A 12,312-nucleotide genomic window follows, 5' to 3' on the forward strand; every position below is an offset into this window, starting at 1 on the left:
CAAGTTTTAGTATGCTTTCAACTAACTTGGAAGAATTAATAATTAGTATTGAAGTTATTAAGTGAACAGTGTGTACAAGTGAGATGCACCTGGCTTCCTGCACTATCTGCCTGTTTGTTCAGCAGCAGGCTGCCCTCACCCCGGTCCCTGCCTGCACTGGAATTGGCTGGTAAGGTTGGTAACATCTCTGCCCAGTGCCCAGGCCACCCCAAAGTACCTGTCGCCCCGAGGCCTTGGAAAAGTCATTTACCTCAAGTGGGAATGACAGATTTCTTTTCTGGGGTACAGGGAGAATAACTATGCTGAAGAGTGTGAGAGGCCACAGGACAGGTGTTGGCAGGAGTCCACCAAGCCAGACTGCAAAAAAACCCCGTTCTGTCAGACCCCCTGCAAGCTGTCACAGGGGAAGGGAGATGGGGGCCTCTAGCACATTATTTACAAATCAGGAGCCATGATCCGATAGGCAAGCAGTGGGAGTTGAGGGACACCAAACTTACCCAGGACATTTCTCATGCTGATGTAACACCCTTTTGACACTTCCCCTTTTTGCAGCCAGGCTTCCTAAAAAAACCAAAACTTGCATCACCATGCTTGCCCACCTTCACTTCCCTGTATCCCCTTTTCCCCTTGCGAACTGACCGATTAAAATCAAATCAGACACCTGATCTCAAAGACTAAGATCCCCAGAAGCTGTGAGAAAAAACCATCAGCTAAGGAGACAAGTTCAAGCAGCACCCACACTAACAAAGTGAGGGCAACTTGCACATAGCCACATCTGTCCTGCTCCACAGCTGGCTGGGCACTGAATCCAGGCACAGCACAGACCGCCTTCTGCCTGGCTGGGAGTGGGAGGACACAGACAGAAGGGGGACAAGAGAGGCAATAAGGATGCAATGAAGACAAATCAGAGGAAACCTGGTGTCGTTAGCTCTGCTGCGTGCTGAGAAAGTTGTCTTGTTTTTATTCCAGGCCAACCAGCCACAACGTGCCATGCGTTTCTTGGAGAAACTGTCATTTTGCCTTGCACCGCCTCCTCTCCTGGAGACGTGATCCTTTCCAGTTCCATACTCTACTGGCAGAGAACGACTTCTGTAGTGCACTTTGTTTATAATGGGCAGGATTTGCTGCTGCACCAAGACAAACATTACCGTGGCAGAACTAGTCTTTTTTTGGACCAGATGAGGCATGGCAACTTTTCCTTAAAGCTCTCCAATGTCCAAGTAAATGACTCGGGTTTATACACTTGCATCTACAAACAGACTGGGGATTATCTCAGCCCAACACAGAAATCTGAAATTGAACTCAATGTATCAGGTAAGATTTTTCTTAGTTCAGAGGGAGGGAGTTGCGGGCAGCGTTTTTGACAAGCCTTATATGGCCATCAACTGGGATGACTTCAATTTTAAAATCAAATTTCACTCAGTTTCACTCTGTTACTTGCTTTTGTTGGAAGACTGAGAAGGAAAAAAACCCTTGCATCTTTGTTAAGCTTCAGCACAGCATATCCACAGAAGCAGCAGGACTCCTGAAGGCAAGCTTCCTGCCTCTTCCCCTTCCCTCCGCAGGAGACATTAATGATCATGAGTTCTCCTCAACTTTTAAGTATTTGATTATTGATGGGTTTGTACTGTCCTGGACCCATCTTGTCCCAGAGGAACAGGAGAGTTTATTCTGTTGCTTGCACTTGAATCTGTGAAGCAGAATTAGTTTCATCTCTGGCAATTGGCTTCAAAATTCAGGCCATATACCCCGTCAAATGAAAGACAGGCAGTTGCTAATTACATTTTTCCTTGCACCTGGAATATCTGGATCTGGTGGCAAGGCTGGACACATGCAACAAGAATTACTATTTTTTCGTCTTTAGGAAAATGAGTGAGACAGGTTGTGAGAAAATGTGAGAGACAGGCCTCTCACACTCTTCAGCATAGTTATTCTCCCTGTACCCCAGAAAAGAAATCTGTCATTCCCACTTGAGGTAAATGACTTTTCCAAGGCCTCGGGGCGACAGGTACTTTGTCTGGGGTGGCCTGGGCACTGGGCAGAGATGTTACCAACCTTACCAGCCAATTCCAGTGCAGGCAGGGACTGGAGGGGGGTTGGAACTGGATAATCTTTGAGGTCCCTTCCAACCCAAACCATCCTGTGATTCTGTGATTCTATGAGACCATAATACATGCTGAATAATGCCAAACAACTGAGCTAACATGTTTAAACTACCTACAAGCAAGGCCCGCAGAATGATGGGGCATTGGGTTCGACCACCTGGCCAACTGAAAAAGCAAATTAAAAAAAGGGGATATACATCAGAACAAATAATATTTTTTTAAGGTGTCTTGCTTGAATAAATTGGTTGGAAACCTTCATTATGGTCAACCACATAAATTTATTTCTGCTTAAAATAGAAAAAATCTTTTAAAAAGTAATATACACCCTTTAATGTCTTTATTTTAATGCACATCATTCTGAGGAGAAAAATGTTTTTAAAATGTAAAGTGAAATACATTTGTTCAGAAAATTTCAAAGTGAAATGTTTTTCAGTTTTCTAAATAAAAAAAACTGTTTTGAAAATGCAGAATCAAAATGTTTCATCATCAAACTTTTGAGATCAGTAAGGTGTCTTTTACTGATTTAATTCTGTGATCATATCTGAACTTTCAGTTTGTTTGACAAATGCATTCTTTCTCAGAATGAAACACTAACCCTTAGATCAATCATCAGTACATTTTATCTGTTCTAATCAAACAAATAACTTCAATTACTGTGTTTTTTTCCAGCTCCATCTAGCACTGAGGAGGCTCCTTCCCCTTCTGGTAAGGCAATAGTCCTTAACCTGCTAAGTGTCTAAGTATTTATCCAGTGCTTTGATTTGAATTTGCAAGATGTGCTGAATAGAGAAAGTCTAATAGACTTAGGGTGCTTGTTCTCTCTTACTAAGTCTAGCAAAATACAGCTCTCCCAGGCAGGGAAAAATATCTCCCCTGCCAAGACAGGCCTAGGCTGCAGAAAGAAGAATACTGAAGTGCCAGTGGTCACTAGTCCATGAGGCTACTCATCATTATGGGCAACATAAAAATCAATAAAAACCAAGCAACATAGAAGCCATTTGGTTCTGGGAGTTAAGGTCTTTTTAAATTACCTTGGTATGAATGAACTGCCAGATCAAGAGATTTGGCAGGTCCTTTCGGGTAAATAAGGTAATAAGTATTGTAAAAATACATGATTGATGACTCCACAGAAGTTCTGGGAAAATTAAAGTAGATTTCATCCAATGGCAATTCTGAAGTATAGTGCAGATGCTAATGTCTAGGTTTAACCATCACAGAGGAGTAACTATATTAGGGTCATCTGTAAACACTTCCCGAGTGAATGTAGTACAGAAGGGCTGTCCAGGTCTGACATGTCATCATCAGTGACTTCTCCCGTAAAAATCCTGCTTGTAAACCAAATTATTCTTATTAGCTCTACAAAATCTTAACATGGTAACAAGCCTGTAACGTTTGTTCATATAAAAATTAATAGCTGCAATTTCTATTTTACTCAATGTAGCTAAAGTTATAACCCATTACATAACAATACTTACATTACAGTTAACGTAGTAAGTTCGCCACAATATGACATTACAGGCCAATTAAGCAGAAATAAACTCAAATAGAATCTAAGGTAAAAAAATGTCTGAGTGTTTTATCTCATGACCACAGAGAAAAAAAATAAATCAGCTCCGTACTTCGTGAGCAAAAAACCACTTGAAAAATTACAGAAAATATAATTTTTAGATCTAAGACAGCTCCTTTAGCTGGCTTAAAGGTCTTGAAAAACCATGAAGTTAAATTCAATATGGTATCATGTGCCTTCAGTGACACAGCACCACGCTATAACATTATAAAAGCAAACAGCACAGGATCTAGAGTATCTCCAGCTGTTGCCTTCCCCAAGAAATAAGAAATGATCAAGGGTCAACCATGTTAATGCAGTAGCAATGGAAATTTCTCAGAACCAAAAGGTAAGTAGGCTGCATGTAAAGGAGGTAGTTGTATATATGTTTGACTAAGCTGAAAACTTCGTGACAACTGTTCCTCAATATAAACTATTTCTGACCATGAAATGGTATTTTCACTGAGGAGGGGGGAAGCAACTGCGACAAGGTGGGAGTGTTTCAACTTTGCCATAGGAGACCAATCTGAATCACACACTTCAGACACCTGAAGGTTCTCGTACTGCTGTATTTTGGTGAGTTTGGGGATGGAGGAAAGAACAAAAGTCTAACTTTTGAAAAATAATTTTTTGCAGAAAGGCAAAAATATTTTGTTGTCAGCTTCTTTGAAAGAAAATCATCAGAGCAGCTGCCATTTTTTTTCCCCAGCAATTACTTAAGAACGGGAGGAAGAGAATATGTTTTCTATTAGTTGTTATTTTGGAAGAGATTTATTCTAAGTTAAATGACCTGTTGAGAACAAAGACACTGTGTGCAGAAATAATCTCACACTTTGCAGTCATAACCAGATCAGCAGATATTTAATATTTTTATGTAAAACAGAAACAGTTTTGATCTGTTTCACTTCTGCCTCATTTGTTTGTTTATGTACTAGAGTGATTATTTTTTATAATTATTTTAAAGAGCCTAACTTTACTGTCACTCTCAGTTTCTTGTGAGACTCCTCTGGGGTCAATCAAAACTTCTATGCTTTTTTCTGGAAAAATGGAAGTGCCTAGGCCTGGAAGAGGTCATAAGAGGCCAGGAGGCTTGCTATACTCCTGTATTTACTTCAAAGCATTACTGAGGACTACCGAACGTTTACTTGCTCTTTAAACATTAATACCACGTGGTCCTTCTAGGAAGAGGGGGAGGAAGACCCCCTACCAGCGATAAGTTAACTGCACCAACCTACCGAAAGCTGACACCACAGCAATAGGAACAGCCCTAGAATTGGTATAAAAAACAATATACAGACTCATCTTCCCAGAGAAGGACTTAGACCTAAACCCTCATAGGAAAAACTGTTATCTGCTGCTTAAGTCAGGAGTTTAAAATCTTTTTTTAACTTGTCTACTACATCCCACATGGGTTTCAGGCTCCATCTGTGGCGAGGGAGATCTGTGCCGCATGTCCGCGTGCCAGTAGTGGTACACAGTGCTGATACCACCGATGCGTCTGTGACCTAGACTTTTTAATACTTATTACCATTATGTACAGACTCTTAATTGCAACACCTACCTCAGGCCCTGAGCAAGTAGAATCATAGAATCATATAGTGGTTTGGGTTGGAAGGGACCTTAAAGCCCATCCAGTTCCAACCCCCCTGCCATGGGCAGGGACACCTTCCACTAGACCAGGGTGCTCAAAGCCTCATCCAGCCTGGCCTTGAACACTTCCAGGGATGGGGCATCCACAGCTTCTCTGGGCAACCTGTGCCAGTGCCTCACCACCCTCTCTGGGAAGAACTTCTTCCTGATATCTAATCTAAACCACCCCGCTTTCAATTTATGAAATGCATTTTACACTCTTTTAGTAGTTGTTGTTCTATCAGAATTTTAAACAAGTATTCTCAGTCATCCAAAAAAGGAAGTTGTATTCATTGTTGCTGACTGTCTTGTGCCTTTTCTATGAATGAGAAAGAATTATTTGCCACAGTACCTTGAGACTGGTTCTGAATGGTACACATACACACACACAAAAAGGAGAATTTTGAAAATAAGTCAAAATCCAGAGCATTTTACAAAGAGTCTCCCATCAGTTCATTCATGTAAGATGTATCACACAAACTTCAGATATGCCTCTTGTCAAGCCACCAGTTACATGCCAACTTTCTTTTTCTCAACTTTTCAGGACACAGTCAGATTTCCTCCAGAAGCTCTGCTGCTGCACCGCGTCTGGTTACATTTCCCCTCTCCTTCCACCTCCTGGTCACATTGTGGGTTTGGCACTTGTGACGGGGGAAGCCAGCCTTCTCTTGGGGAAGTTCTCCTCACCAGGGGGCCTGGTGGGGCAGAACAGCTCTGTAGGATTAGCGCAACAACTGTTCCAGAGCCACGGGAAAGAAGCACCAACAGCTGAAAACAGACCTAGCGCTCAGTGTTTATGTCCTGCGTTTTGGTGTTCCACAAAAGCAAAGGCAGCAAAACTCAGAGGTGGCAAGTCTGCGTTTTCATTGTTCCTTGGAGCCCAGTTTTAGTGCTGCCAGCATGAACATTTTATTTTGGATTTTGTGGTTTTGCTTTAATGACAGGATAAAGCATTCACAAAACTACAAATCACATTATAATTGACCCTGGTGAGATCTTTTGCCTAATATTTCATCTGCTGTCCTTCAAGAGAATTGAAAGGAGGAGAAGAAGAATCACCCTCTGTGTGAAATAAAAACTGGAAGTAGGAAGACGCTCGTATTTTGTGAAATGTACGGATGGAAACCTTGTGAAACTTGAGCCTGTGGAACTTCAGCTTCTATTTTTACTCCTAAGTGTCACGGGCTATCAGTAACAACTTTTTTTTTTTTTTCACATGAAATGTGTTTCTTCAGCGTGAGGGTGAAGCTGACTGAGAAAGATAATGGAAGTTCATAAAACATCAGCACAGAGGAAGGAAGTGATGTATTATTACAAAATCTACTTCTAAATAAGCCAAAAGCTTTGAATTCAGTCTTCTTTTGTCATGAAACACAGAAAGGTAAATGTGATAACTGTGGATTCTTAGGCTAGAATTGTGTGACTAAGAAACCATTACTGTGACAATGTTGTGTCTTTAAAAACAGTACTTTTTGAGGGAAAAAAAGAAAGGAATTAAAAACTGGCAAGAATAATTGTAACTGATACCTATGCAAATGAAACGGGTTTAGCTCTGGGAACGTTCAGTTCAGATAGCACAGATGTCCTGCGTAAAACTAAGACCGAAAGGATCCCGTATACCAACAACATCAAGAAAGTGCAAAAGTTTTGTTTCTGGCCAGAGCTGCTGCAACAGAACCGAGAAGCATCTGAAGAGCTGCTCCCCCAGGGCAGGGTGACGGCAACACACGCCCCGTTAGAGAACTGAGAAGCATCTGAAGAGCTGCTTCCCCAGGGCAGGGTGACGGCAACACACCCTTGCTGGCTGAGCCCTCAAGCAGAGGGAAGTGACTCATAAGGACGCACATAAAGTTGTGATTTGGAACAGTTCCACTCTCTTTCCAAAGGAAAGACAGGATTGTTTTTGCAAGGAAGGGAACAGAATAATATAGAGCTTAAAATGGTATCCATTGAGGTAAAGGAGATGGCTATCTTTGACTTTCTTAACAAAGGGCCTTTTCCCCACGGTGGGGAAGGGAGACAAAAATCCCAGCCTGTGCTGCTGCTGTGAAGCCCAGTTGGCACTTAGGCTCCCCTGGGTGCAGAGCAGCTCAGCCTAACAGCTGGGTTGCCGCTTCACAGAAAGATTTGAATATAAGAATTGGACATACCGTGATTGTGGTTTTTGGTTTCCTACCGTCCAAATGTTTGTCTCAGATTCCATGTATTTTTTGAAACAAAAGTTGATTAAAAATAAAAACCTTAAAAAAAAAAAACCCACCCTGAAGAGAGTAATCATTTTGTCCCCAGGAGTTCTTTATTTGTGTTCCAGTTTTTCCTGCAGTTAGCTGAGCTCCCTGTGCAATCAGAAGGTCCAAAAGGCGGCGTCTGTACAGGTCCGTTGGTCCCAAAAGCCTCAACCACTTGCCCTTATCTCATGGACCGTATGACTCCCAAAATCTAACAGACACTTAAGCGGCCCCCACTTTTCAACAGGCGCTGAGGCACACGAACCACATGAGCACCTCCACTCGCAAGCGCAAGCTGCGTTTCTTGGGCAAGCGAGGGAATAACCACTTCAACACCCCGCTGCGGGCAGGCACGGCTAGAACAGAGCCTCGCTGCTGCAAAGCGCGGCGGCCCCGTCGTACGCCGCAGGGCAGGCACTGCGCTGGCTGGTGCCTACATGGAGTGCCCAATTCCCTGTCCTCTGCCTCTTTCGCCCTCAGAAGAGATTCTCCCTGCCTGTGAAACACGTGCGAGCAGATGAAGGTAGAAGGAACGAAGGGCGGGGGGAAGAAGGCTGGATGACCTCTAAATTTGGCTTACAACCCAGTTCTTTACGGCTCAGATTTGCAGCACCACTTGGGATGTTTAAACGTCCCCGTTTATTGTATTTGCCCAGAGCTGGAGTTAATGCCATTCCTGGTAGTAATATACGATTGTCATTCAATTTCCCAGGAGACTGCAAGGGAAGGTTTGAATAACGAGCAGACCTTGATTTGTCTGTCCTTGCCCAGGTGATGACACAGCCAAGCGCCTCTCTGAAAGCTCACCTCATGTGAGCAGTACACAGGCCTCGTGTCTTCCAGAGTTTGACCATGAGCTTCAAAAACGAGGGAGCACACAAACAATTCACACATTTAAGAAGGAGGAATCTCCACCTCTCTCACTTGTAGTACCTTGGTGGCCCGCACCTAGGTATTTCACAGGGCAAGACCACGGGCTGATAATGTGCTACGTTAAGTAAGTTCTGAAAGAGAGCCTTGTACACTGTTCTTGGAAAAGAATAGCTGTAAAAGCAAGTTCATCTTTTTATGTTTAACAGTGACACCAGTAGGAGACAAAAAGGAGTTGGTTTTCTCATCTCATAGTTTATCTAAGTTTACACTGCGCTCAAGTTTAACTGGTTAATGCCTTCTGCTGAGCTCCTTTCAGCCCCACGTGAAGTAGGAGAAACGGGGAGTACAGATAATCAACGAGAAACAAATGTAATACATTTGATGCAGAATTTTCACTGTTACTTCACCTAAATCTGAGGGCAGTCATTCACACAGCATGATGCTCAGCAGATGAACAAAGGGTACCAAGAAATACTGAAAATAAGCACAGAAGGCGACTATTTTTAAATATGTAGCAGGAAATCATATTGCTGTGGGTAATGCAATCCTCGTTGCAACTTCTGTTTCAACTTCTGGGATTGTCCAACTTTAGTCCCTTTTCTTCCCCACTCTATCTCTTTCCACAGCGTCTGACCACCACTGAAATCACCTTGCAAAGATAACCAAGTATCAGTTCCTTAATTCTTCTGAGGGCTAGGGCTGACCCAAACAGGGAAGTTATCCTCCCCCTCTGCTCTGCGCTGGTGAGGCCTCACCTGGAGCACTGTGTCCAGTTCTGGGCTCCTCAGTTCAAGAAGGATCAGAAACTACTGGAGAGGGTCCAGCACAGGGCACTAGGATGATGAAGGGCCCGGAGCACCTTCCGTATGAGGAAAGGCTGAGAGAGCCGGGACTCTTTAGCCTGGAGAAGAGGAGGCTGAGGGGGATTCTTATCAATGCTTATCAATATCCAAAAGGTGGGTGTCAGGAAGATGGGGCCAGGCTCTTCTCAGTGGTGTCCAGGGACAGGACTGGGGGCAATGGCCATAAACTGGAAACAGGAGGTTCAACCTGAACATGAGGAAATCCTTCTTCCCTGGGAGGGTGACAGAGCACTGGAACAGGCTGCCCAGAGAGCTGGTGGGGTCTCCTCCTCTGGAGACTTTCAAAAGCCGCCTGGACTTGTTCCTCTGTGATCTGCTCTAGGTGATCCTGCTCTGGCAAGGGGGTTGGACTAGATGATCTCCAGAGGTCCCTTCCAACTCCTACCTCCCTGTGAATCTGTGAAACAAGCAAGCTTCCCCTCAGCCACTGCAGCCACAGGAAAAAAGAAGAAAAACAGCTCAAACAAGACTCAAGCACTGGAATGCAGGCAACTCTCAATTTTTTTACAGATGGAGGATTATCTAAGCTCCCACTCTGAAAATAAAAACCTATATACGTTTACACAAACATTTAAGATATTGCTAGCTTGCAAACACGGAGACCCTTGAAGAAACAGTGTGTTTCCTTCCAGGATTATTTCTTGGCCTGATAGAAGTCCCTTCCTACAAACCTTGTGTCTTTGTTTAGGCAGGGACCAGGTTAATTTTCTTCTGAGTAGCTGGTGTAGTGTTGTGCTTTGAATTCAGTATGAGAATAATGTGGATAGCACACTGATGCTTTAGTTGTTGCTTACACTAAGCAACAGTATTATTTAGCAATGCTTATACTAAGTTAAGGACTTCTCAGCTACCCAAACTCTGCCAGCCAGGAGGTGCACAAGAAGCTGGGAGGGGGCACAGCCGGGACAGCTGACCCAAACAGGCCAAAGGGGTATTCCACACCATATAACGTCATGCTCAGTATATAAAGTTGGGAGGAGTTGCCCAAGGGCTGCGGCTTGGAAACTGACTGGGCACTGGTCAGCAGGTGCTGAGCAACTGTATTGTGCATCACTTGTTTTGTATAGACTTTTATCATTATTATTCCATTCCTTTCCTGTCCTATTAAACTGTCTTTATCTCAACGCCCAAGTTTTACCTTTTTTCCCTCTGGTTACTTTCCCCCCTCATCCCACTGGGGGCAGAAGGGGTGGGAGTGAGAGAGTAGCTTTGTGGTGCTTAGCTAGGGTTAAGCCATGACACTTTTTTTATAAATCACCTTGGCTATAATAGCATTATTACTTTAAAAACATAACAAAAAAAGCAAAACCAAAATCCACACCAACAATAACAAAACCCCCACTGTGTACTTTTATGACTTTATACTACACTTTTCCTCATTTTTCAGTGATAAAAATGGGCCTTCCTTGGGCCTACAAGAAAGCAGAGGGGGGACATGACACGAGTTTTTACAACGGCCTGTAGTGACAGGACAAGGGGGAACGGGTTTAAATTGAAAGCGGGGAGGGTTAGATTGGATATCAGGAAGAAGTTCTTCACAGAGAGGGTAGTGAGGCACTGGCACAGGTTGCCCAGAGAAGCTGTGGATGCCCCATCCCTGGAAGTGTCCAAGGCCAGGCTGGATGAGGCTTTGAGCAACCTGGTCTAGTGGAAGGTGTCCCTGCCCATGGCAGGGGGGTTGGAACTAGATGGTCTTTAAGGTCCCTTCCAACCCAAACCATTCTGTGATTCTATGATGATTATATCACAGGAAGGCTTTAGAGCTTAATGTAGGTAGGTTTACATTATACTTTCAGGGAGATAAATAAAAAGTGACTGTATTGACAAAACGAGTCTTAACAAGACAGCGGGACAAATGCATTCATTACGATGGAATTGGATTTCCTATTTATTTTTGTTAAACAAGTCGGAAGCAGTATTGGTTTGATTCCTTCTTCCAAAATGTCAACATGAACAGAAAACAACAGCTGGAACATTGTGCCTGGGTAAGTGAAAACCTACACAGAACACTGTTCACCGAGTGGCCCCTGCTGGCATCTTACCCAAAATGTGTCCCTGTTGCAGCCACAAACCGAAGGGTAGAAACGAAAGTGCATCTCCATCCCTACTCTCATTTCTGCTTTTTGAAGAAGAAAGCACCGCTGTCCAATTTGCGAATGCTGCAGCAATGCGCAGAGCAACATCTCATACAAGGGATTTTGTGTGCAAGCATCGACCGGGGGGAAACGGGGCAGGCAGAAACACACCTGATAAGTAACAACTCCTCCCCACACCCCACAAGTTAACCCCATCACATCACCAGAAAACCCACGCAAACAGGAGGGGCATTTATTACCAGTCCCTCTCAGAAGGGCAAAGTTCATAAATGCTTTCTGAAGAGGAGTGGCAGGATCCACAAGGCAGATACTGCATGCCTCCTTGTGGAGGCTTGAAGAACACACACTCCCTCACTCCTGATAGTGTTTAACAAAACGTATTAATCATAATTTCTACCCACTTGGCTGAAACTAGCAAACCCCTCAGCAGCTCCAAACAACCCTATGGAAGGAAAGGAAAAACCCAGCTTGGCAGATAAATGTTTCTATTAATCTCTAAACAAACATGGAATTTCCCTCCAAATTTACACTGGCTGAAAGCAAAGATGATAATCTTGCATATTTCACCAAAGTTAAACAATCTTCTATTAATAAAAAAAAAAAAACAAACAAAACTTTAAAAACTGTGTGGATCAAAGGTTTTTCTCTGCACATTGCTGTGAAGTTAGAGAGAATTAGAAAAATGAAAGGCAGTTCTGGTGCATGATACTTTCTCCCTTTATTGGGCTTTTGTGGCAAGGTTATGGCAGCAGACGTGGGGGGAGAGTACAGGGGTGGCTTCTGTGAGAAGCTGCTGGGAGCCTCCCCTATGTCTGACAGGGCCAATGCCAGCCGGCTCCAAGTCGGACGTGCCGCTGGCCAAGGCCAAGCCCATCAGCAAAGGTGGTAGCATCTCTGGGGTAACGTGTCTCAGAAGGGGAAAAAACATTAAATGAGAATTTGAAGCACAGAGAGAGCAAGATGTGAGAGGAA

General features: G+C 43.6%; 1 protein-coding gene across 1 annotated transcript in view; it reads left to right on the plus strand.

Moving 5' to 3' along the window:
• LOC104513618 (ICOS ligand-like) overlaps positions 1-12,239 on the plus strand; it is a gene marked incomplete at both ends in the record, with an annotated part of 65,954 nt that extends 53,715 nt beyond the window's left edge. The window contains one exon of the mRNA XM_010157036.1: positions 12,160-12,239. Coding sequence (XP_010155338.1) covers positions 12,160-12,239 — 80 coding nt within the window. The remainder of the gene's footprint in view (positions 1-12,159) is intronic.
• Between the last annotated feature and the right edge of the window lie 73 nt (positions 12,240-12,312).

The sequence above is a fragment of the Eurypyga helias genome, unplaced genomic scaffold, assembly GCF_000690775.1.
Source record: "Eurypyga helias isolate BGI_N326 unplaced genomic scaffold, ASM69077v1 scaffold5908, whole genome shotgun sequence".
Classification (NCBI taxonomy): Eukaryota; Metazoa; Chordata; class Aves; order Eurypygiformes; family Eurypygidae; genus Eurypyga; species Eurypyga helias.